Source organism: Acipenser ruthenus, chromosome 10 (genome assembly GCF_902713425.1).
Source record: "Acipenser ruthenus chromosome 10, fAciRut3.2 maternal haplotype, whole genome shotgun sequence".
Classification (NCBI taxonomy): domain Eukaryota; kingdom Metazoa; phylum Chordata; class Actinopteri; order Acipenseriformes; family Acipenseridae; genus Acipenser; species Acipenser ruthenus.
Genome location: NC_081198.1, coordinates 12,896,384 through 12,923,923, shown reverse-complemented (window position 1 = coordinate 12,923,923; position 27,540 = coordinate 12,896,384). Strand labels below are relative to the sequence as shown.

At 44.4% G+C, this 27,540-nt stretch overlaps 1 protein-coding gene across 14 annotated transcripts in view; it reads left to right on the top strand.

Moving 5' to 3' along the window:
- LOC117411132 (complement factor H) overlaps positions 1-27,540 on the top strand; it is a 119,695-nt gene that overhangs the window by 21,293 nt on the left and 70,862 nt on the right. For all 14 annotated transcript variants that reach the window (XM_059031813.1, XM_059031810.1, XM_059031804.1 and 11 more), the window contains 2 exons: positions 17,699-17,884; positions 18,889-19,074. In XM_059031813.1, coding sequence (XP_058887796.1) covers positions 17,699-17,884; positions 18,889-19,074 — 372 coding nt within the window. The remainder of the gene's footprint in view (positions 1-17,698; positions 17,885-18,888; positions 19,075-27,540) is intronic.

Sequence of the window (27,540 nt, the reverse complement as noted above, 5' to 3'; positions counted from 1 at the left end):
GTCTTATTGTATCGTATAAATAAAAAGGGCTAAACATATAAATCCTTTCAATATATATTTTATAAAACGCACTAGAATCACTATTGACAGTTACAGTCGCATGAAGAAACAGAAATACCCTGCTTACACAGCGGACTCAACCAGAAATATGATGTGTCATATTATTAGTAAGCCTGTCAGAAACATCATTAAAAAAATCTTGCTACTTTAACTGCGAGTCATTTGGTTAGTATTCGTTATGATCATCAAAAGTTGTTTTTTTTGTTTGTTTTTTTTTGTTTTTTTACAAAAAAGTGTTTGCTTAATTTCCCAGTGTCGTATCTACCTCAGTGTCCCCTTGAAATGTGTATATCCTGTCCTCAATTCACATGTGCACAGTGAGTCCTCTCTAATCTGCCCACAAGAATGACTGCTTTTCTGTTTGCTTGTCCACAAGCTTAAATTTCCCAAAAAAATAAAAAAACAAAAAACCTTCTACTTAGTCTCTACCTATCTGTATTGAAAAACCAAAGCAACACCATACAATCTGTGAGGAGCTGATGGTATTACCTGTCTCAGTCTGAACATCATTTTAAGATAATGCTAGGCAAGGGGACTGCACACAAATGTTAGACAGATAATAGAAGTTCACAGCTGAATGAACGACTCTGCTCTCCAAATTGATTCTGAACATCGGGACCAGTGTAGTGTTATAAAGTGGTACATCGCCACAATGTGGCACGTTTACCAAAACTTGACCCGTGTAATGTTAGAAAGTGGTATGCTGTCACATTGAAAGTGGTATAGGTACAATCTATTGTGATGTGATGTGTTTTCCTATTGTCAAACAGAGGTACATTTACCATTAATTATACATTATTTTTTTGCAAACTTAAACAATTCACGACAAACAAGACAAAATGTGAAGTCCACGTAAGTTGCAGAAAAAAATTTACAAGATCCAATGTATTGCATATGGTAAATATTCACATACTATTTTCCTAATGGTGGACAAATCTGAAAATTTCAAGTTAAAAGGTGTGAAAGACTGAAAACAGCATAACGTACCATATTTGAATGGGCACTTCCCTGCTTTCTTAGCGGAAGTTGTTTAGTAGTTGTTTTGGCATGCACGAGCAAGCCAAGTGCGCTGTGTACCTGAAAATAACACTACACCGGTACTGTAAAACTTTACTGTTTTAATACTCCTGCATTTAATTGATACAAGTAAGTACAGTCGGCACTGCATAAATTAGATACAACTCTGAGAGACGGTTCTTCCCAATGCTATTTATGACATTTAATTGGGACATAATTTCGTTTAATTGGGATACAGTACTTTCAGGTCACGTAGCACAGTGCAGTGAGCACGTGATTAGGCTGTGACAGCTGCTTATTCTCCTGAGGCGTCCCGATAAAGCGGAGCCGACAGTATGCTGTATTTGTGTGGTTGAACTTTCACTGTAGTATTATTAGGTTTTAAGGTTGTAGTAATATTAGTTTTGGTCTGCATCAGTTTTTCAACAGGAGAAAAGCAGTTTCTGTAACCCATAGAGAGGCAGTGGAAGCATGATTTCTGTTCAGAGATTAATTTAATAAGTGTTGTGTGCGTCTCAAGGCCCACTCGTCAGTTTTACTTCCACAGTAGTAGCTTACATGTAGTTACTTGCATTAAATAGTGAAACGTATTGGAATGAAGTAGGCAAATGCCCCTGCTTGCCAAACATGGTGGGAGTGGGTGCAGAGGAAATGTTTAGTACTAAAGACTTTTCAAATTGGAAAACAGCAATCAAAAAATGTTCCGATCACCAAAAAAGCAGTTCACATGTTTCAGTACATGTGAATTTCTTTTTAATTAAAAATCTGCCTATGGATAGCATTTTCAACCAGTTTGGTGCTTTGTTAGTATATACTGGTATGTGTACTATTAAAACTGACTACTATAGCTCAATAAAATCTAAGTTAATAGACTTACCCCACATTACCCTATTGTTCATGGCATTTGTATTATTATTATGTTTCTATACATTTTTCATAGGACCTTGCATTATAAACAAAGAACAATTACAAGAAAAGAAGCTTCAGGACCCACAAACAATATATCTGGAACATGGGAAGAGTCACAGATTTGTTTGTATATCCAGATATCATGTGAAAGATACACCGTATAAAACACAGGTGGTCACGTGTGAAAATGGTCAACTAGATGTCCCAGAATGTATGTATGACCAAGGATGTCTTGGTTTTGTTTTTGTTATTTTTGTACATACAAATGTTATAAAGTAAAAATGCTAATACCAATGTATTTAATAGGTCAGGTTAACATTCATATTATTTACTGGCTTTACCTGCTCATGGTAAGGTTTCATGTGTTTTTTACTGGTACATTCACTGTGTAAATTCCATGTCCAATCGACAGTGCTTATATTGATGTTAAGAAGGATCTCAAACACAGTACTCTCCATTGTGATACATTAATACAAATAACATTTAAGAATCAGTAAAGAACAAATATAAGTAGATATTCTTTTCTTTTTTGGACAGGCGTATATTACTGAGGGAGTCAAACTTGGATCTTCCAACAAGTAATATTCACTGGAATGAGAAGAGGAGGGGAAGACATTTCATTTAGATTTAGATTGTCTTTTGCATTTAGTTTTTTATGTAGTTTTCTTTTACAGCTACAGCATAATAAATACACCCTGAATTATTTCTATTTTGTGTATATGTCCATCTACTATTGTTGGCTGACACAATTAAATATCATCTAAAATGTGCCATTTGTCACGTTTTCTGTGTAAGTTGATTTGCTAAGCCATTTTGAGTAAACTGTATTTATATTTCAGTTTGGTGTAATTGTATCAGTTTATCAATCTGAGTCATTGGCTAAAATGTGTAAATTGCAGAAATAAAGTTGAGAACCACGCCACAACAGGACATTATATTATTGATTAAACTCCTTCCAATTCATCATCTTTGTGTGCTACAGTTTTCAATCATACCATCTGGAATTGATGCTGCCTCACAAGACCCAAACACCCGCTTAAATATGCTTCATCGGTATTGTGGTAGTGTGCCCCGCCCCTGTGTGTATTTTTGTGTTTTATGTTGTATGTTGCGTGTATTAATGTTGGTGTATAGAGATGGCTGCACGGGATATAAATGGGTGTGTGCAGCACGAGTTATTTAAAATGTATAATTGTATTTAGGCACGGGATTGCACTTCACGTGCATTTAAAGTAATTAATATGTGAGCACGAGGTTGCACATAATTAATTCACGTGCTGGGATTCAAGTGAATAATTAATTAGTAATTGAATCCTGGCACAACAGTATATATAGATGCACATTTCATTCACTCGGGGTGGTGTGTTCGGTGAGTGGAGAACGGGAGAGAGAGAAGGAGAAATAGAGATAACAATTGCTATTGCGTGCTGGTAGGACCAGCACGATACTTGTTTGTTTATTTAGACTCACCGTGTTTGTTAAGTGTTAGTCCGTTTTGTTTGTCTATTTTTATTTTGGCGTAAAGTGCCGTGTCCTGTCTTCTGTGTTTTGTTAAAACCTTTTTATTCATAATAAACCGGCGCAAGCAAGCGCCTTCATCATTTCATCCACCGTCTGTCTGTGTACTCCTTTCTGGTCTGACGTAACCACTAGAGCCTGCTTGTCACAGGTATGCAGTGAGATAATTGTTCAAATGTGACAAATAGTAATTTTTTTTACATATACATTATACAAAAATATCACGAATAGCAGGATCTTCATCTCTCTGGCATAGATTGTAGGCAGTTAGTGTGTCAAAAGGGATTGAGACCCGGATGGCTTGTGGGTGACATCACACCAGGAAATGGACACACACAAGACTGTGAGTGAAGCGCTGATCCGCTTATTTAATTTATGAATAAAATATTCAAACAAAACAAACACAGAACGCACAAAACACTTTATAAAACGGTACAATGGTCAAAACAAACAAACAGATATAAATCAAGTACCGTGCTGGTTCAACTCAAACACATTGTGAATCTGATCTGTCTGAGCTGAAGGAAATATGCAAGAGATAATGGGACCAGATTTCACCAACAAGATGTAATATACTGGTTAAGAATTATCATAAGCATCTGAAAGACATAATAAAAGAAAAAAGAGGACACATGAAATATTAGAGCAGGGGTGCTAATGCTATATACAGTGGCTCTCAAAAGTATTCTCCCCCCTTGGACTTTTCCACATTTTATTGTGTTACAACATGGAATCAAAATTGATTTAATTAGGAGTTTTTGCCACTGATCAACACAAAAAAAGTCCATAATGTCAAAGTGAAAAATAAAATCTAATAATTGATTGCATAAGTATTCACCCCCTTGAGTCAATATTTGGTAGAGGTACCTTTGGCAGCAATTATAGCCATGAGTCTATTTGGATAAGTCTCTACCAGCTTTGCACATCTGGACACTGCAATTTTTGCCCATTCTTCTTTGCAAAATTGCTCAAGCTCCATCAAGTTGAATGGGGACCTTTGGTGAACAGCAATTTTCAACTCTTTCCACATATTCTCAATTGGATTGAGGTCCGGGCTTTGACTGGGCCACTCCAGGACATTGACCTTTTTGTTTTTAAGCCACTGCAGTGTGGCTTTGGCTGTATGTTTGGGGTCATTATCCTGCTGGAAGATGAATTTTCTCCCAAGTCCCAGGTCTCTTGCAGACTTCAGCAGGTTTTCCTCCAGGATTTCTCTGTACTTTGCTGCATCCATTTTGCCCTCTACACAAGCTTTCCAGGCCCTGACGCAGAGAAGCATCCCCATAGCATGATGCTGCCACCACCATGCTTCACGATAGGGATGGTGTTCTCAGGATAATGTGCAGTGTTAGCGCTTAGTGTTGAGGCCAAAAAGCTCTGTTTTGGTCTCATCAGACCATAGAATCTTCTTCCACTCAGAGTCTCCCACATGCCTTCTGGCAAACTCTAGCCGAGATTAGATGTGTTTTTTTCAACAATGGCTTTCTTTTTGCCACTCTCCCATAAAGGCCAGTTTTGTGAAGCACCCGGGCTATTGTTGCCGTATGCACAGTGTCTCCCAGCTCAGCCGTGGAAGACTGTAACTCCTTTAGAGTTGCCATAGGCCTCTTGGTGGCCTCCCTGATTAGTGCCCTTCTAGTTTTTGAAGACAGCATGTTCTAGACAGATTCACAGTTGTGCCATATTCTCTCTGTTTCTTAATAATGGACTTTACAGTGCTCCAGATATTCAATGCCTTGGAAATGTTCTTATAATCTACCCCTGATTGGTGCTTTTGAAGAACCTTATTCCAGATTTGCTTTGAATGTTCCTTCGTCTTCATGATGTAGTTTTTGTTAGGAATGTACTAACCAACTGTGGGACCTCCCAGAGACAGGTGTATTTAACCTAAAATCATGTGAAACACCTTAATTGCACACAAGTGGAGTCCATTCAACTAATTATGTGACTTCTAAAGACATTTGGTTGCACCAGAGTTTATTTAGGTTATTTCTGTTTTATATTTGTAACTAATTTAGAACAATTTGTAGATTTTATTTTTCACTTTGAGATTATGGACTTTTTTGTGTTGATCAGTGGCAAAAACTCCTAATTAAATCCATTTTCATTCCATGTTGTAACACAATAAAATGTGGAAAAGTCCAAGGGGGGTGAATACTTTTGAGAGCCACTGTATATAAAGATTGTTTGTTTAACTGTCAGAAATTGTGTATTTTGGTCTTTTTCATGTTAATTAGTGGCTAATGTTCACTGAATGCTTGTAGTTACCATGTTTTCTTGAATTATCTTTTAAGTGTAGGATGCCAATACTTTTGTCTGTGACTGTAATTTCTAATATCACCATGATAAAACTGAAGTATAATTGAGACACTCTCTTATCCACGCCAGTTGGGCCTGGACCGTGTTCATATTAGTAGTTTGTTCAGAGTATGGATTGCAATCTGCATCATATTAAAAGTGTGTTGTATGGTTACTGTTTCATTTCTGACACTCTCCCAGTGTATTCTTTTTTTTTAATCAAATTGAGGAATATACTTTTTTTATTTTTTTTATGCTCTTTGTCCTTTTTCTAAACTTTCTTTCAAACAATGACCTGCAATGTGTACAAGTCCAGGTCATTGTTTGCAGTAGTGTTTACATTCACCTGTGTGGAAATTCAAATTTGGGAAAATGCCTCACTTCTGAGGCCATTGACTTTGAGTTTCTTGCCACCAAAACAAGAAAAAATAGATAATGTGGTTGTTTGTAAGGTTATTCAATGTGTTTGTGAGTGGCATTCTTTAGAAAGAAGTATCACTATGGTTATGCAGCTTTAAAAGAATGTTATGTATTTTTTTTTTTTAATGTATCACCTGTCTTCAGATATTACTAAACAGAAATGTCCAATAACAATCTGCAAATCCATGTTATATTCTATCCTCAGAGGGCACATTATTTCACAATCACTCAGGAGAAAACCCCAAACACACAGCGCAATTAAGAAGAGCACCCCCCTCACACTGGGACCTCAGCATCGTCAAAAACATCCAGGTGCAAGATATCATGACATTAATACAGCAGGAGCTATTGTAGAAAGTATTAAAAGTATTAGCACTCTTAATTATCAATTACTTCCAACCAAGCTCAAGATCCAGAAAATAATGTCGAACAATAATGACACGACACTGTTATATAGTCTATACATTTTATCAAAGTGAATGAAGTAATATGGTACAAAAGTAACATTAAGTTTCACAATGGATAATATTCAGGTAATGTCCAGCTTCAATGTAAGGTATCAATTATAAGTAAAAGCAAGCATTCATCAATTATCTATATTTGTCTTTCTATAATAAAAGCAATGTTCTTAAATTAATAAGCAAATAGCATGAATACAATATGTAAGTAGGTTAACTGTTATATATATATAGTCAGTAAAAATATGAAATATGTGAATTCTAATTAATAGGATATTACAAAGTGAATTCTAATTAATACAAAGTTGTAATTAATTATTTAGCAATCAGTTGTTTTATTTATACAGTATATCCCTGTGGCAAAGTGGTCTGCAGTGTGCAGGTGTAATGGTGATGTGATTGTGAAACAGAAGACAGACAACAAAGTCCACAATCCAAATGGGTTTTATTTTATAATCCTGGTCTGGCGACCACAAAGAATAATGAAACACAGTATAACACACACACAAACACACACGTTCACAAGTCCAGAGTGATTGTTATTGTGCTCGTGGTGAAAGTACAATTTATTTGTGTACAATGGTGCAGTGTTGTCCAGGTTTAGTGCTGGCCTGTAACTCCGGATCGTGTTAGCCGTCTAATAAATAACAAACAGTACAATTAGAACCGACAAAACAAACAAACACTAGACACTCACGGTAATATTTCACTTGTCCTTTAGTGTTCTCTTAACCATAAACAAAGGGACAGATCACCTAGCCACATCCCCTTTTGTACTTTCAGTCACGCCTCCTTGGTTAACGAGTGCAACTGTTTCTCCTCCAATCCGCGGTTGCCACATTGCTTTCCCTCTGGAGCGATTACGTAATGTATCACAGCTCCGCCCCCTTTCTAGATGGCCAACTTCCACCTAACCCTGGGAATGAATTGTCAGGCCATCCAGTCCAGGGCACTCTGTTCCCTTTACACTGCGTCCTCACAGGTTGGGAGGGAGATTTATCACCAAGAATCATTCTGTCTCTGTCACAACCCCTTAACTAGAATCCATGGCACCAAATTATCATTCTTTAAGGAAAATAAGATTCAACACCCCTTATTTATGTTCATAGATCACCTTGCAATTATTCTAGCTGTTAGCGGTAATTCACTTTCATGGAAGATTAAAACTAGCCTTTCTTTTTGTAAGAAAACTAAATATAGCACTCACCTTTTTTTTACATTAAACCACTGCCAACTTTTCTGCAAATATACATTTATTTAATTCCCAAAGTCTAGTTTCTGTAAATCTTTCTATTTTTTATTTTAATTGGAAATAGTCAATTGCTTCACTAAGTTGATGCCATGTTGACAACGCATGACAACTTGTAGGGAAATGTCCCCTTTCCAGGCTTTAACAAAGCATAAATTCTTCCAGTAAAACTGACCATTCCCGGTAGGTCAATGCAGTCCATTAATTCATTAGTTGTACTCTTCTTTGATGACGATCCCAGGTAGTGAAGTTCTTTGTATTTTAAAGTTCTTTAAACAATCTTTGAGCCGTCTTCAAGTTTATTCATTGTTGGGTGTTTTCTAGATGTTATTCAGAGCTTGCAGTTTAAAATGTTACATGTTGCCTTCCATTTTCTCTGACATCTTTTTTTGTTATTGGTATTTGCTGGATGGTATTAGCAGCGTTGCAGTCAAAGATCCAAGCAAGCTCCCTTTTCTCTGACTGACTGTACAAACTCACTGAAACAAAGACCCTTGAAGTTTTTCCAAACTTACCGTATCTTTCATTGCTCACAATAACTACTGCACTGTATATTGAATTAACCTGGCACTTCTAGGGAGTCGAGTCTTGATCGAGTCTATGGGCCTCGCTTATCGGTGTAGCTATGGTTACTGAGCTAGACTACTCCCTTATTCATCTTTATTACAATTTTGCAGAATCTGTACAATTATAAATACGTTTAAAACACAAAGAACATACATGGTTGTTCTAGAGACTAGGACAGCTGCCTCCAGACAACTATGCTGAATCCTATTAACCTTTTGTGTTCCTACACTGGTATACCGAATGCAGTGTTGCACAATATAGAGATAATGGATGTGCCTGTCCACACAGCATGGCATTTACTGTACCAAAGAATCCCAAACAACCAGTTTATGTTGAACATGTAATGAATACTAACCTTTCTTTAGAACTGTGTACAATCTATTGGGGTGTAGACTGTGTGGTTCAGCTATCCTTTATAGAGGAGTAGGTGGCATGATTAAGTTTTTTGTGTAATATTTTCTTCCAAAATATTTTTTATAATAGTTATAATGGAACATGGTTTGAAAAAATTTATTTTTAAATACAGTATGTATGTGTGTGTGTGTATGTGTGTACTATACATATGCATTGAATATATCTTAGATTTATTAATTTTATGAGACAATTAATTTGTGTAGGATGTCAATTGTTTCTTATACAGCATGTTTTGTAATGAACAGGTTTTGTTTTCTTTCCACAGATATATTATGTTATTCTGTGAATTAAATAAATACTTTTTTTTAAATTGAAGATAATGGAGGGAATGAAAATGCCTTTAAATGTATTGTAAAGAACCATCTGGGCAGGAATATATATATATATATATATATATATATATATATATATATATATATATATATACTGTATTACCTGTACAGTGAGATAATGCATATGGGTCTTTAAACTCTGGGCCTAATTACAAGCCTCCTCTTGAGTTTACTGACATCTGGTGGTGGTAAAAGGGGACAATAAAACTAAGAAACTTAAAAAGGAAACGATTTCACTCGTGTTTCAGGGGCATTGCTGGCAAAGGTGAAAAGGGAATGAGGGGGTACAAATGAGCCTTTAGTTTGTGTTAAGTAAACTTTTTAAATAATGTAAATAATTAAAACTGAAACAAGTTGTTTATCTTCTGTCATTTCCCAGATGTAGATAACTATTTAAACAAAAGGCTTATCGCAAATGACATCACTGGAGAAATATTAACCAGTAGGAAGAAATATAACGAAGGTTTTTTGCTGGCATTTTACAGTTCAGGTTTATCAGGGGAACCTATACAGTATGTGGATGATATATAAAAAATAAATCAAAATGAAAGGGTTTGTATTCATTCTTGCATTATTGAACTGTGCTGCTACTGTGACTCAAGGTAAGTATTCATTTTTTAACATAGGCTAATACTGATTTAGTTTCTTTGATTCTCATTGCTATTACTGATGAACTAGTCTCCAGTTTAGTAAAAAAGGAAAATTCTTAATTTTAAAATGTCTTCATTGAAACAATTGTAGGATTACATTTTAAAAATGACTCCACTATCGTAGCAGCTTTTAAAAATGACTAGATATGATAACTGTCTGCAGTTGTTTAATCAGTATAACAGCTGTTATTTGATTTCTTATTTGGTACTTTAAAAGCAGCTATAACTATAGCTGCACCATATAGTTGGAGAGCCAAGTTAAGAAAAAAGAGTGTATACTTGACCAATGTGCTGAACACCATTCCAAACTGTTTAAGAAGATTTTGGCTGGATAAATAGAGCAGTTAATGTCATTTTTAGCTTATTTAACTTATTTTCAAAATATAGGGCTTGGTAAGTTTCTTTTACTACATCTCTCTTTTGATTGAGTGTTACGACATCACAAGACTACTAACCTGCATTGTTTAATGCTCATCAAGAGATTCTCTCCTTAGTAAATCTGCATCTCAGTGTATCTGCCTCTTTTTTACAGTGGTTTAGTAACTTGTTTACTTTTTTCATTAATTTTGATAAATAACCCCATGTAAATAAATTATTTATTTAGTGTATCTTACTGCCACCTAGTGTCACGTACCAATCATAACTGTTCAGACACTCTAGAACTGTTTATATCTGCTATAAAAATAGAATTGTGCTATTCATAAAGATCTTTATAGTGTTCTAAACATTAGTGCTCACGAATGGGGCATTTGTTGCCTGTTTTACCTCACTCAATATATTGGTACTCCTGAATAGATTATCATCTTCTCTTCGAATATATATAACTGATTTTATTGAGTACGCTATCTCACAAGTAATGTGGCACCACAAACTGGATTATACGCACTGAGAATATTCTTGCAATCCCACTCCCAATAAATACAAATTCAAATCTAGTAATGTAGCATGTCAGGGGGGTTTAGTGACACCTATGAGCAGAATGGCTGTATCTAGTTCTCAATGAAGATCTTAGTTTCCAGGCCCGGCTGGTGTAGAAGTATGTTTTACCAGCATGGAAGCATGCAGGTATGATGATAGATTGTGATGGTTTCCTCTTTACTGCTGGGAATGTGGGTTGTTATGCGGTGGATGGGATAACGGATGTAGTTATATATTACTGGAGAAGCTGCGGAGGGATACTTTATTGCGGCTGCCATACCCATGAAGCCTGTTAACGAGAGGTATTAATGATAAGTCCAATTGAATTTGTATTTTTGTATTTTATTTAATAAAATAGGTCAGCCAGCAAGGGTTTTTCAGGCTGAACCACGGTTATAGTGGCGTCCCTCCACACCACACGAGCTACTTTATAGTGACAAACAATACATTAAGCATCAATACGATTGTTACTTTCCTATTTCTTTTTGATCAAAGTGTCCTTTGAATAATGTGCAACTTATTTCACTGTTGCAGTTGAAATGGTGCTTCAAGAATGAAGCATGATGTTCACTAAGCTTGAGCTTTACATGGATTAAAGTGAAATTATAATAATGCATGGCTATACTGTAGACTTTTAACTTCAAAGTTTCTATACTACTGTGTTTTAGGAGATATTTAGATTTAGTAATTATTACTAAATGGCTTGTATTTTGGGTAGAGTTACAATCCCAGTGGTTAATTGGGCACCTCTGCTTCTCATTTGCCATTAGACCAGTTGAAGACTAGTTTACTGCTAGCTAAAGGGTTTCCTGTTATCATGCATTCCCAATAGTCTTGTGTGACACTCTTTGTGTTCTTGCCTGAAATGTTTTTATGTTACCACAACGCTATTGAGCCACAAACAAGTGTTTGTATAATTGACCATTAAACAGGTAAAACTATACTGAACTGAAATATAATACACTGTCACACACGGGAATAATATTGTATATGATGAAATTAGTATCAGTACTATTATCACTTTTAGGTGATGCACATATTTTAAAGTAAGGTGTTTGCTAAATTATTTTTTAAAAATACATATACTGCATTTATTGTAGCCTGTGGATTCCCTCCAACTTTGGAGAATGGTTACATTACTGAAGGTGAGAAAAACGAGTACTCAAAAGGAGATGTGGTAATCTACGCTTGTCATAGTGGATATATTTCAGGAAGATGTGTCAAAAGCATGTGCACAGGTGACAAATGGGAGACTCTTCGAGGAACATGTAGAAATAAGTGCTCTCTTATCAATAAGAAAGACATCAAATCAATTTCTAAGTAATTCCGAGAATTCTGTAATTTAAATGCATTGTTCATATATATATATATATATATATATATATATATATATATATATATATATATATATATATATATATATATATATATATATTACACACACATAGTGCCTTGAAAAAGTCTTCACACCCTTGAACATTTTTCACATTCTACTGCCTAAAAAATACAATTCAAAATGCATTAAAGTAGGAGTTTGTTTCACTGATCTGCACAACATCATCTACACATTCAACATGAAACAACAATTACAGAAATATTCAAAAAGTAATTAAAAATAAAAATCCAAAAAGTTTCATCCACAGGCTTTGCTTTTTGGCCACTTTTCATATCAACACTAATAGTTACACCACATAGTGGAGGAAGCATTGTAACATAATGATGCATTTCCCTATTTTTGAACACCGGCATCTATCCTGACTCAAACCGTTAAATAAAACAGGGTTATAAGTAATAAAATAACTCCATGAATCTTACCTACAGTATGATCTCACTTTGACTTTTTTTTAATGACATCTGGTACCATTCTACAGTAGGTTAAAGAAAGTTTACATTTATTCCTGCAGATGGTCATATGCATACTTCCACTGTCATTAAACATGTCTTCAGCGTCAAATCTTAACGTGTTTTAGTGTGGCTGTGATTACAGCCTGCCAGGTAACAAACATGAATTCCAATGAATAATGCATATTAATCATGTAGGTAATACCTCTGTGTCGAGATGAATACATTATAAAATGTTTTATTTCCTAAATGTCAAGCAGACCATTTATTTCATATAGATGTAATAGAAACAAGAGGGTTACTACCAATGTTGCTTTATTCAGAAATAACCATAGCAATTTATACAGCCAGTATTTTACCTTAGAAAATAACAATTAAGTAATCAATAATATAGAATGTTGGGAAGCAATGATGCTTCATTGCTGGATTTTACAGAAAGAGCACAGCCTCTAACCCTGTTCTCAACAGCCTCATTCTGAGAACCCATACAGAGCAGGTGAAGTACGGTACATGTTTTTAGAACCACCCTCCAGACAATTAATTATTTCATAAACTTTTGTAAACATTAATTAGTATGTGTCTGTTTCGCTCTTGCAAATACCTCACAAGTGACCACATACTATTTGGTCAACTCTTCTAATATTATTTAAAAAAAAACCTACAACTTTAAATAATTACTTGTTGACAAAAAATCTTTGGAAGTTGGTTCTGGTTGAATCACGAACCACACAGTGCTGCAACAAGTGGCATACCAGTATCTGTTGCTGATGCAGCTATTTTTAAGAAAATAATTAATCAAACCATTCAAAAGCTATATTCACAAAATGGGATACATGTCAGCCATCACTGTCTGTTTTTTTTTTTTTAATATACCATGTAATTAATGTAATTAATTAACAATTTTAAAAACTTTTAGTTTTGCATTAAAATCAACCGTATCATTGAATGATATATTGTGAGTTATGTTATTTTCACAGATGTGTTGGCTACAGTAGTCAAGGTGTAAATGACTACTGTAGCCAACACATCTGTAAGTCGCCCCGGATAAGGGTGTCTACTAAGAAATAAATAATAATAATAATGTGTAATTATCAAGCAAGCTGTTCTTGCTGGTCACAAGAGAAGTCAAACAACCCTGCAGCTCAAAACAAGGGCAATTCTCTCCATCACTTCAACAATGCTGAGGTGAAATTACCAACAAGGTCAAAGTATTAAAAAACACCTGACAGTAAGATATGTAAACTATTGTGACGAAGTGCCCGCCCCTGTGTGTATTTTGTGTGTTATGTGTTGTATGTTGCGTGCGTGTGTTAATGTTGGTGTATAGAGATTGGTACACGGGATATAAATGGGTGTGTGCAGCACGAGTATTTAAATTGTATAATTATATTTAGGCACGGGATTACTTCACGTGCATTTAAAGTATGTAATAATATGTAAGCACGGGGTTGCACGTAAATGAATTCACGTGCTGGGATTCAAGTGAATAATTAATTAGTAATTGAATCCCAGCACAACAGTATATATAGATGCACATTTCTTTCACTCGGGGTTGGGTGTTCAGGGCGAAAAAACGGGAGAAAGAGGAGGTAAAAATAATAATAACAACAACAACAACAACAACAACAACAACAACAAGAAGAAGAAGAAGAACAAGAAGTGTTTCTCACCGTGTTTGTTCGTCCCTGTTTGTTAGTGTCTGTTTGTCTCTTTATTTTGGCTACCAGTGCCGTGTCCTGTTTTTGTGTTTAAAACCTTTTATTTTCTGTTCTGTTTATTTATTAAATGCTGAGCGAAAGCATTCGCTCACCTCCACCAAACTCTCCCTCTCGTTTTGTTTATTTATTTCCTGGCTCTGGTCTGACGCCACCCACTCCGGCCGTCTTTTTGACACGTGGTGTCCTGCGTGGGATCTACAGCGCCTCCAGGACTCAGGCCAGAGCGGGAACCAAAGTTTTTTTGGGGGAAAAAAAACAAAAAAAACAAAAAAAAAAAAGTTAAACGAGGATGGGGAGAAAGAGCTGCAGGAAGCAGCGGAAGCAGCTGTCACCCCAAGCATCAATAGCCACCCCTCTACCCCCACTGCCACCGGGTTCCCCACCGTCCCGGGAAATATGGGACTGGCTGGTGCACCCCGAGGGGAACTTCGCCAGTGACCTCCCCTGGGTTATTCACACGCTGCGGATGCGAGATGGGGAACGATGGGAGGACTGGGAGCAACAGCACAAGGACATGGGAGGGATGCCTTCCAGTGAGCAAGAGGGAGAGGAGCAGTCGCTGCCCTCTCCAGTACCTGAGTGGGAGGAGCCTGAGCGTCCACAGCCCAAGCGGGAGGAGCCTGAGCGTCCACAGCCCAAGCGGGAGGAGCCTGAGCGTCCACAGCCCAAGCAGGAGGAGCCTGAGCGTCCACAGCCCAAGCGGGAGGAGCCCGAACGTCCTACGCCTGAGTGGGGGGAGCCCGAACGTCCACAGCCCAAAAGGGAGGAGTCGGGGCGTCCACAGCCCAAAAGGGAGGAGGTTGGGGATGATGGCTGGGAGGTTTTTTTAAAGAACCTTGCGGCAGAGTTATGCCCTGGCTGTGGGGCTTATGGGCACACGTTAGCCATATGCCCCACCCAGTATGAAGAGCAGCGCCCAGCGCCCAGACGAGGGGACTGCGAGCGTCCAGCGCCCAGACGGGGGGACAGCGAGCGTCCAGCGCCCAGACGGGGGGACCGCGGGAATCCGAAGCCTGAGAGGCAGCTGTTCCCACCTTCACCAGCAGAGCAAGAATGCCTGCTGGTTTCCCCATCACAACCAGCAGAGGAAGAATGCCTGCTGGTTTCCCCAGCACAACCAGCAGAGGAAGAATGCCTGCTGGTTTTCCCTTCCGAGGCAGAGCCGCACCAGTCCCCTGCAATAGGGGCAGAGCCGCACCAGTCCCCTGCAAGAAAGGCAGAGCCGCAGCAGTCCCCTGCAAGAGAGGGAGACTACACGCTGCTCCCACCTTCACTGGCAGGAGCAGAGCAGCAGGAGCTGCCTCTGCTTCTGCCACCTCCACCGGCAGGAGCAGAGCAGCAGGAGCTGCCTCTGCCTCCGCCATGTCCACCAGCAGAGGGTGAATGCCTGCTGGGTCCCAGTCCACCAGCAGAGGGTGAATGCCTGCTGGGTCCCCGTCCACCAGCAGAGGGTGAATGCCTGCTGGGTCCCCGTCCACCAGCAGAGGGTGAATGCCTGCTGGGTTCCCGTCCACCAGCAGAGGGTGAATACCTGCTGGGTCCCTTTCCACCAGCAGAGGATGAATACCTGCTGGTATCACTTCCCCCACCAGCAGAGGATGAATGCCTGCTGGTATCACTTTCCCCACCATCACGAGGAGAGGAGCGGGAGCTGCCTCTGCCTCCATCACCATCAGGGGGAGAGGAGCAGGAGCTGCCTCTCCCTTCACCAGAAGGATCAGGATTAGATGCTGGCGGTCCTCAGCAGCCCTTGCATAGGCTGCTGAGGGAAGCACGGGGAAGAACCGCCCGGCCGCAGAGGTCGAGAAGATGGCCAACACCCGCACCCCAGCTTGTCCTGACTGCCTGCCTCGCTTCGCCCAAGGATGCCTGCCTGTCGCTCCGCATCGCCTGGGGCTGCCTGTCGCTCCGCATCGCCTGGGGCTGCCTGCCGCTCCGCATCGCCTGAGGCTGCCAGCCGCTCCGCATCGCCTGGGGCTGACAGCCGCTCCGCATCGCCTGGGGCTGCCAGCCGCTCCGCATCGCCTGGGGCTGCCAGCCGCTCCGCATCGCCTGGGGCTGCCAGTTGCTCCGCATCGCAGCAGGAAGTACTGTGGCCGGAACCCCACCAAGGGGAGCTGCCGGCCACGAAAAAGGTGGGGGAGGTCAGGAGGCCTGCTCCCACTGCAGCAGTTTCGCTGCCGGAGATCGTGGGGGAGGTCCGGAGACCTGCTCCCACTGCAGCAGTTTCGCTGCCGGAGATCGAGGGGGAGGTACGGAGACCTGCTCCCACTGCAGCTTCTTCGCTGCCGGAAGTACTGTGGTCGGAGCCCCACCAAGGGGAGCTACCGGCTACGAAGAAAGGGGGAGAGGTCAGGAGACCAGCATCCCCCGCAGCAATTTCGCTGCAGGCGTGGACCAGCCGTGCCACTACCGGCAGGGGTGCTGACAGCATGGCCAGCCATGGGCCAACTGAAGCCTCCCTTCCCAGCCCGAGACCTTGTTCTGGACTGCTGGAATTTTAAGGGGGGAGGTGGCCATTGAGGCCATGTGTGCTTTGCACAGGGGGGGGTATATGTGACGAAGTGCCCGCCCCTGTGTGTATTTTGTGTGTTATGTGTTGTATGTTGCGTGCGTGTGTTAATGTTGGTGTATAGAGATTGGTACACGGGATATAAATGTGTGTGTGCAGCACGAGTATTTAAATTGTATAATTATATTTAGGCACGGGATTGCACTTCACGTGCATTTAAAGTATGTAATAATATGTGAGCACGGGGTTGCACGTAATGAATTCACGTGCTGGGATTCAAGTGAATAATTAATTAGTAATTGAATCCCAGCACAACAGTATATATAGATGCACATTTCTTTCACTCGGGGTTGGGTGTTCAGGGCGGAAGAACGGGAGAAAGAGGAGGTAAAAATAATAATAATAACAAGAATAATAATAATAATAATAATAATAACAATAATAATAATAATAAGAAGAAGTGTTTCTCACCGTGTTTGTTCGTCCCTGTTTGTTAGTGTCTGTCCGTTTTGTTTGTCTCTTTATTTTGGCTACCAGTGCCGTGTCCTGTTTTTGTGTTTAAAACCTTTTATTTTCTGTTCTGTTTATTTATTAAATGCTGAGCGAAAGCATTCGCTCACCTCCACCAAACTCTCCCTCTCGTTTTGTTTATTTATTTCCTGGCTCTGGTCTGACGCCACCCACTCCGGCCATCTTTGTGACAGCTATGTAATTAATATAAGTATTTAATCATGTTGAAAGCATTCTTACATGGTGTTCAATGCCCATATGCCCATAATTAATCAAATAATTCTCATAAAACTTATTTTTCTGCAGAAATAACATGTGTAATACCCTATAACATACTATATGGAGACATCGATTCTTACAAACGCGAATACAAAATTAATGAAGCAGTGACATTACGCTGCAATAACGGATATGAAACTGTAAATAAGAAAGACCGTGAAAAAGCAACATGCACTGAAACAGGAGAGTGGTCGGTTCCTATTCTCTGCAAAGGTAAGGTTTTATGTTGCACAACTAGATTAATAATATACCAAAAAACAAGTTCTGATAATAAATTAGCTTAAGCAGGTGATAAATAAAGACGTTTCTTGATAAATCAAGTCCATTATTGTACCAGTCCTGCTATCCCTTCCTTTTCTAACATCAATGTTAACATTTTAAATAAAGTACTTTCATTCTTTTTTTTAACTAACTGGTTACTGGTAATATGATGATGATGTACAAAACTGTTACATAAAACATATTACTGTTTTTGCAGCTCATATTATTACTTTTTTAACATAATATTCAGAAGAACAAGGAAAGATTCCATGGTAATTCATTGGAAACTCACACAGCTATCATGTGGTGCACAAGTGCAAATAGTACCGACACATGTTGACTCACTAGCCTAGATTTTGTAATTTCACTAAGCAGTAGCAATTGTGTGATTTTGTGTCGGTCAAAACTATACAATAATGATGTTAGAACGCATTATTTCACAACTAAAGCTATAGATCAAAGGCAGTAGATAAAGCATTTAAACATACGTTTGGTTCATTTGAGGTTGTGTATTGAACAGGAGAACGACTAATACAATTATCAGTCACCCTTGACTGACACACCAAGCAGCCCTGCCACTGACACAATTACACAGGAGGCTGGAGACTCTCTTTGTCCTTTTTTTTCCAGCGTAGTTACTGATGTGCCGGAAGTGCTCTTAGATTCTGTTTCTCCTTTTTATTTATTTTAGAAATCATATGTGAAGTAATTAACATACATTTTGACACAGCTAGTACGACATCACTATTATACAAAAACATCGCTTCAACAATGCTGAGGTGAAATTACCAACAAAATTTAAAAAGACTACCTGACAGTAGGGCAGGCACATTTTATGTAATTAATGGAAATATTTCATTAGCTGTAATCATGTTGAAAGCATTGTTACATGGTGTTCAATGCCCATATTGTGACTAATTAATCAAATAATTCTCATAAAACTTATTTTTCTGCAGAAACAACATGTGTAATACCCCATAACATACAATATGGAGGCATCGATTCTTACAAACGTGAATACAAAATTAATGAAGCAGTGACCTTACGCTGCAATAACGGATATCAAACTGAAAATAAGAAAGACCGTGAAAGAGCGACATGCACTGAAACAGGAAAGTGGTCGATTATTCTTGAGTGCAAAGGTAAGGTTTTATGTTGCACAACTAGATTAATAATATACCAAAAAACAAGTTCTGATAATAAATTAGCTTGAGCAAACGATAAAGAAAGACATTTCTTGATAAATCAGGTCCATTATTGTATTATTATTATTATTATTTATTTCTTAGCAGACGCCCTTATCCAGGGCGACTTACAATCGCAAGCAAATACAAATACATTCAAGTGTTACAATACAAGTCATACAATAAGAGCAAGAAATACAATAATTTTTCAAGTGTGAAAAACCACAATTCAATAATACAGCAGATAATAGTGAAAGTTACATCAGGATATGATTAAATAGTGATAGTTACATCAGGATATGATTAAGTACAAAATACTACAGGTTAAACACTTGGCAGATTACAATATTCTGAAGTACAGGATTAAATGTAGTAAAATAGGGGGCAGATAAGAGCAAAATAAAGCATATTTAAATGAAGGGTGATAGTGTCCCAGGATACAACAGAGGAGTTCTACAGGTGCTGTTTGAAGAGGTGAGTCTTAAGGAGGCGCCGGAATGTGGTCAGGGACTGGGCAGTCCTGACATCTGTAGGAAGGTCGTTCCACGACTGCGGAACAAGGGTGGAGAAGGAGCGGGCTCGGGAGGCAGGGGAGCGTAGCGGAGGTAGAGCCAGTCTTCTAGTGCAGGCGGAGCGGAGAGGTCGAGTGGGGGTGTAGGGAGAGATGAGGGTCTGGAGGTAGCTGGGTGCAGTCTGGTCAAGGCATCTGTAGGCTAGTACAAGAGTCTTGAACTGGATGCGAGCGGTGATCGGGAGCCAGTGGAGCGAGCGGAGTAGTGGAGTAGCGTGGGCGAAGCGAGGCAGAGAGAACACCAGGCGGGCAGCAGAGTTCTGGATGAGCTGGAGCGGACGGGTGGCGGACGCAGGGAGGCCAGCCAGGAGGGAGTTGCAGTAGTCTAGTCCTGCTGTCCCTTCATTTTCTAACATCAATGTTAACATTTTAAATAAAGTACTTTCATTCTTTTTTTAACTAACTTTAGTTACTGGTAATTAGGGCAGCAGATAGAGAAACTAAATATGATGATGATGTACAAAACTGTTACATAAAACATACTACTGTTTTTGCAGCTCATATTATTGCTTTTTTTAACATAATATTCACAAGAACGACAAAAGATTCCATGGTAATTCAGTGGAAACTCACACAGCTATCATGTGGTGCACAAGTGCAAATAGTACACACCGCTATCGAGAGGGGTCTCGCGGTCGGGGGGATATACATCCCCATTGAACCCTTGGAGGGGTTGGGCAGTAGGGTCGTCCTTTCAAACGTCCCACCTTTTTTGAAGGACGACCTCCTGAAGCCCCATCTTCAGGCCCTAGGGGAGCTAAAAACGGGTATCCACCCCATCCCCCTAGGGTGCAAGGACCAACCCCTCCGCCACGTGTTGTCCTTCCGACGCCAGGTGACCATCCACCTGGCGGGTCGGGACGCCGTGGAGGGCAACTTTGTGGTCCCCTTTCAGGGGATCAATTATGTAATCTTTTATTCCTCGGAGGAGGTGCGGTGCTACCACTGCAAGGAGCTGGGGCACCAGAAAAAGAGGTGCCCCAAGCTCCAGCAGGGCGCAAAGCCACCCGCGCACGCACCGCGCCCCTCCGAGTCCACCTCGCCACCCGGGGCCCTCAAAAAGGCCCGCAGAGGGGGGCAAAAAAGCACCCGCCCCCTTCCCAGGAGCATCTGAGGGGGGAAAGGGAGAGAAAGCCCCCGAGGTGGCCGGACCCTCCGCGCCTCCTGAAAGCGCGCCGGGGGAGAAGGCTGCCGACTATACCGTGGTCACAAAAAGAAGGCGGCGGCCAGGTCCACCGGGGAGGCCAAGCGGGGGGAGACGAAGCCCACCATCTGGCGGTGGGTCAGGGGGAGTCCCTGATAAGGAGACTCCCTCCACGACACCCCCGCGATGCAGGGCGGCATAGCCGCCCGAAAAACAAAACACCTCACCCCCGGGGGTGAGGAGAGAGAAGCTGTCGGAGGAGAGCTCCCCGTCGCCGCAACAAGGCTGGGGACCGCCTCCGACAGCATCAGGGGGAAGAGGAAGGCGCAGGCGCGCCTTCCCACGTGCACGCAAGTGCACACGTACCGGCCTCATGGTGGGGGTCCCCGGGGGGGCGAAAGAGGGCCCCCAAAAACGGAAGCGACTGCCTCGGCGTCCCCCCTCTACCGGCACTGCCACAGAGGGGGAGAAGGATCCATCCCCCGAGGCGGTCCGGGGCTCCGCGAATGAAGCAGCGGAGCCCATGGAAGAGGCCCCCGCCGAGAGGCCAAAGGGGAGGGAGGAACCCGCGAGGGCAAATGAAGCCCTTCGGGTAGATCCCCTCTCCGTCACTAAAGAGACCTCGGAAGCCGACCCCGACTCTGCCACCGAGGGGCTGGCCGCAGCGGAGGTCGCTGAGGGGGCGCAGGAGGGACCCCCGACAGAACACCTTCCTCGGGCACCGCCTTCCTCCGGTAGCGACACAGGTCCCGAAACCTGTGTTGCGGAGGAGTGGGCGGTGGAAACAGATCCCGAGGCAGAAGCGGGCTCCGCAGGTAACGCGGAGCCCATGCAGGCGACCCTCGCTGAGGGGCCAGAGGGTGGGGAAGTACAACCCCTCCCAGAAAAAGAGCTGCCTCTGGCTCCCGTCTCCGGGGAGGAGGTGGACTCGGCCCCCGAGGCAGGCGTGGGCTCCGCGGACAATGCGGAGCCCATGCAGGCGACCCTGGCTGAGGGGCCGAAGGGGGAAGAAGAGCCCCCCCAACCAGAAAAAGAGCTGCCTCAGACTTCCCTCTCTTGCGGCGACAGGGGTTCCGGCCCTCGTGCTGCCACGGAGGGGATGAAGAAAACACCCCCTGAGGCAGACGTGGGCTCTGGAGCGCAGAAGGGAGGGGAAGAACCCGAGAGGGCAGAAGGTGGTGCCCTCGAGGTCGATCCCCTCCCCGAAGTGCAACGGGGCCAAGAAACCGGTCCCCGACCCAGCATCGAGGGGCCGGTTCCAGTCACCGAGGGGGCGTGGGAGGAGCCCCTGGATGAACAACCGCCTCGGGCTTCCCTTTCCGGCGGCGACGAGGATACCAGCCCTTGCGCGGCCGTCGGGGGGGGGGGGGGGGGAACATCGCCCGGGGCGGTCCCGGTGACTGATGCGGAGGGAGGGGAAGGACCCGAAAGGGTGTATCCCCTTTCTCTAGGGGAAGGAGGGGAAGGACCCGAGAGGGTGGATCCCCTTCCTTCGAGGAAAGAGGACGGGCCTGAGACCGTGCCTCGGATCTCAAAGGAGGGACCCAAACCAGGGACCAAACCGTCTGGCTCGGCGGCGTACGCCGAGCGCCCGTCTGCACCCCCGAAATCCAGGGTGCAGACGGTCCCCACAAGGGTCCCTCCGCCGGTCTCTCCCGCCGCGTCCCCTGGGGGTGGGGCGCAGGGAGGACCGGTGAAGCTCAAGATAAGGCGCAACGCGCTCACCCACCAATGGGAGTGCGTTGTGCTTTACCATCGCGAGGGGGGCGATGGAGAGCTGAGGGAGAGGGAGGAGGATACCGAGTCCACGGGCAGCGTGGGCTCGGAGGTTCCATCCGCCCCTTCTCCGGACATCCCTGCGGCGGATATCCTGGAGTTCTTGGAGGCCACCGTCCACCGCAGGGACAAGGTACAGCTGGCCCTGGACAAATGGGGGGATTTCCAGAGGATCCTAACCTCTGTGAGGTCCTTCCTCAGGGCCAGCCACACCAATAAAACTTTGGGCTCGAACGTGCACATTCGGGCCCGCAAGTTACACGACCAATTGGTGAGCTTCGGGAGAACTCAGGATCTCCCGTGAGCGCCACCGACAACTCCTGACAGAAGATCACGTATCACATCGGTACCGTGAACGTCAATGGGTGTAGGGACACTTTCCGCAGGGCCCAGGTAATCTCCTACCTGAAAAAAGGGGGTTAATCTGTGTGCTTCCTGCAGGAAACCCACACGACCCCAGAGGCGGAAGCCAACTGGCTTCTGGAGTGGGGGGGGGGGAGAATGTCGTTCAGCCATCTCACCGGCACCTCTTGTGGGGTGGCGACGCTCTTCTCCGGGTCCTTTCTTCCCACGGTACTCGATGTGGTAGACGTCGAGCCGGGCCGTCTGTTACACCACCGGATCCGGGACGGCGACAGTATCGTTCACCTGGTGAACGTGTACGCGTTGTCCACGGGTCCGGTGAGGGTCCAGTTCTTTCGCCGGATGTCGACCTATATGAACAACATCAGCGCCGACGAGTGCGTGGTCCTCGGGGGTGATTTCAACTGCACCCTCGAGGCCGCGGACAGGATGGGGGGGGCAAGAACACTACCCTCTCTCGTCGGCAGCTCTGAGAGAGCTGACCGCTCAGCTCTCTCTGGTCGACATCTGGCGTTGGCATCACCCAGACGTCCCCGCCTTCACCTTCACCAGGGTGAGGGAGGGGCGGTTGTCTCAGTCCCGGATCAACAAGTTCTACGTCACCAGGAACCACGCTCACTGCGTTCGCTCCTCCGACATAAGGCCAGCGCCGTTCACGGACCACAACCTGGTGGCCGTGGCAGTGGCCCTGGTGCCAGTCGGGCACGCCTCCGCCTACTGGCACTTTAACAACGCCTTGTTGGAGGACGAGCGCTTTGAGCAGTCTTTCCGGGACTTTTGGATGGTCTGGCACGGCAGACGATCTCGCTTCCCCACGTGGCGTCAGTGGTGGGACGTGGGGAAAGCGCAGATCAAGATCTTCTGTCAGGAGTACGCGAGGGGCGCGAGCAGGCGGAGGGACTCGCGGATCGAGCGGCTGGAAAGGGAGCTGCTCGATCTGGAGAGCCGCCTGGCTCGCGGGGACCAACTCGAGCAGAGCACGTACGAAGAGAAGAAGAGCACCCTGCGGGACCTGCAGCTCCAGCGGTCCCGGGGGGCGTTTGTGCGCTCGCGGATCCAGTTCCTTTGGGAGATGGACCGCGGCTCACACTTCTTCTACGCGTTGGAGAAAAAGAAGGGAGACCGCAGGAACATCACCTGCCTTCTGGCAGACGACGGCTCCCTTCTGACGGATCCGGAGAGCGTGAAAGAGAGGGCCAGAGCCTTTTACTCTGACCTCTTCTCTCCGGATCCCGTCGACTCTGACGCATGCAGGGTTCTTTGGGACGGGCTTCCCACGGTCGGCGAGGGCGTCAGGGAAGAGTTTGAGGGCCGACTGACCCTGGCCGAGCTCTCTGGCGCTCCAAGAAGGGGGATCTCCGCTGCCTTAAGAACTGGCGCCCGGTCTCGCTGCTGTGCACGGACTACAAAATCGTGGCCAAGGCCGCCTCCCTGAGGCTCAAGTCCGTGCTGGCAGACGTGATCCACCCTGACCAGTCCTACACGGTCCCGAACCGGACGATCTTCGACAACATCTTCCTGGTTCGGGACCTGCTGCACTACTGCAAGGGGACCGGTCAGTCGGTCGCCTTCTTGTCTCTCGACCAAGAGAAGGCGTTCGACCGGGTGGATCACGAGTATCTCTTTGGAACCCTGCGAGCATTTGGATTCGGGCCGAAGTTCGTTGGCCTCTTCCGAATGCTGTACGCCTCTGCCGAGTGCCTTTTGAAGGTGAACTGGTCCCTGACCGCGCCCCTCGCGTTCGGGAGAGGAGTACGTCAAGGCTGCCCTCTGTCCGGACAACTGTACGCGCTGTACGAGCCCTTCCTCTGCCTCCTTCGCAGGAGGCTCACGGGGATGGCGCTCGGCGTGCCGGACACGAGGGTGGTCCTGTCGGCTTACACCGACGACGTGCTCCTAGTGGCCTCCGATCCGGTCGATCTGGAGAGGATGCGGAGCTGCCAGAGCGTTTACTCTGTCGCGTCCTCTGCCAAGATCAACTGGACCAAATGCTCCGGGTTGTTGGTAGGCCCCTGGCGGGTGGACTCCCTCCCTGCCGCGCTCCAGCAATTCTAGTGGAGCACGGACAGCTTCAAATACCTGGGAGTCCACCTGAGCCCCGCGGAGACCTCGGTCGCAGCCAACTGGGTAGAGTTGGAGGACAAGGTTGCTGCGAGACTGAGGTCGTGGTCGGGTCTGCTGAAAGTGCTTTCCTTCAGGGGCAGGGCTCTGGTCATCAACCAACTGGTGGCGTCGATGCTCTGGCATCGACTCACCGTCCTGAGCCCGCCCCCTGAGTTTATGACCAGGGTCCAGAGGAAGCTGACGGACTTCTTCTGGGCCGGAAAGCATTGGGTCTCTGCGGGGGTGCTGAGCCTCCCTCTGGCCGAGGGGGGACAAGGGTTGGTATGCATCAGGACTCAGGTGCACACCTTCCGCCTCCAGACCCTGCAGAGATACCTGTACGCAGACCCGGCGCCGCAGTGGTGCGCGCTGGCCTCCCTCCTCCTGTGCCAGCTGCACCGCTTGGGCTACGACTGGCAGCTGTTCTGGCTCAACCTCCCGGGGATCCGTCTCCCCGAGCTGCCGGTCTTTTACAGGGACCTGCTCAAGACCTGGGGCATGTTCGACATCGGCCGAGACGCCGTTCCGACCGAGGGGGAGGAATTCCTTCTGGAGCCCCTGCTGCACAACCCCCATCTAGGTGCGCAGGCGTTGGAATCCCCCGCGATGCGGAGGCTGTTGATCTCGGCCAAGGTGACCAGAGTCTGGGATCTCCTGGACCACCAACGCTCGGCGTGGCTGACTCCCGAGTCGCTGGTCGCCAGGGCGACTCGGGGGACCCTCAGAACGGCCCGCCGAGCGATCCGGGAGTGCAAAGCAGCTTTGCACCCAGACTCTGTCGGGTATCTCGAGGGGGTCCTCAGGACCGGGGAGCCATCTTCCCTCCCTACCCCCGGCTCTCCGGTCCTGCTGATCAAACCAAAGGATCAGGCTCCCCCTCAGCCTCCCCTCGAGAATCACCTGAGCAGGATCTCGCAGTTCTCCTCGACCCCCCTTTGTTCCGTTTCAAGGAGGACCCTGTACGCGATGGCGCTCCACACCCTCCACTTCCTCGCCCTCGTCTCCCGCCGAGACACCGCTTGGCGGGAGCCCCTCCAACCCCCGGAGGGCGAGAGTCCCCAGTGGGAGGCTTTGTACTCCCCGCTGGTCCCCAGAGGTGCTGGGGACCTGGGATGGAGGGTGCTACACGGAGTGCTCGCGTCAGGAGAGGTCCTGCGTCACTTCACCGACTCGGACCCCGCATGCCCTTTCTGCGGTGAGTCCGAGTCGGTGTTCCACATTTATTTCTTTTGCGCCAGGCTGCAGCCGTTCTTTGTGTTCCTCAAGAACCTTTTGCTGCAGTTCTGGCTGCATTTTTCCCCTACCCTTTTTATTTTCGGGCACCCTGTTCGTGGCTCCAGCAGGAAGAGGGACCTCCTGGTGAATCTGCTCCTGGCTCTTGGCAAACTTACCATCTACAAGACCAGGAAGTGTAAGATCACCGGGGAGGGTCTCTTTGACTGTGGGGCCTCCTTCGTTGGAGCCGACGCGGAGTCCACTGGCGACATGACGGCTTTTGTCGACCAGAGGGCTTTGGGTGGCGTGCTCTGTACCACCCCCCCCCCCCCACCCCCTTTGTTTTGAACATTTAATTTAATCACTGGGTTAGTTAATGGCCGGTTTTTTGTTGGCACCCCCTTTTGATTAGTTGATTTTTTTGATTAGGCCTTTTGATTAGTGCCAAACTGTATTTTTTCACCGGCTGCCATTGGGCAGCTGGTACGCCGGCTGCCAATAGGCGGCTGGCGCAGTCTTTTTCACCGGACCTTAAATAGGCTGTACCCTTGAGCAAGGTACTTTACCTAGATTGCTCCAGTAAAAACCCAACTGTATAAATGGGTAATTGTATGTAAAAATAATGTGATATCTTGTAACAATTGTAAGTCGCCCTGGATAAGGGCGTCTGCTAAGAAATACATAATAATAATAATAATAATAAAATGTGCTTCTTTTTGAAATGTGTTAAATATTGCAGTACAATGTTTTACTATGTTGTTGTAATGTTTTTATTGTATTGAAGATTAGTAACTGTTGTTGCTTCACTTAACTATAATGGTGATACAACTTTTCAGCTGGAAAATTGTAACCTATAAGTAACACATTTATTTGTATAAAACTTAATAATCAAGAAACAATTTATAGCTTTACCAGCTTCTATTGAAATTTGTCACACATATGATGGCACACTAAAAAAATACATGTAAAATATTTAAAAATAATTAGAAATCCATAAATGTATACCTGCACAAAATCTTTTAAATTAAATTTAAAATTTTGTCCAGGTGTTCACCCACAAAAACACGAACATGCCTCATGATAACCCCCCCCCCTCCCATTATAAGTGAACTTTTCAATACAAATGTTAGTTGGCATACATGCACCAGAAGATTATACTATTTTTAGAAATCAATATATACATAAAGATTCTGACAAATGTATATCAAAACATACAACCCTATAATGATTATATATATATATATATATATAT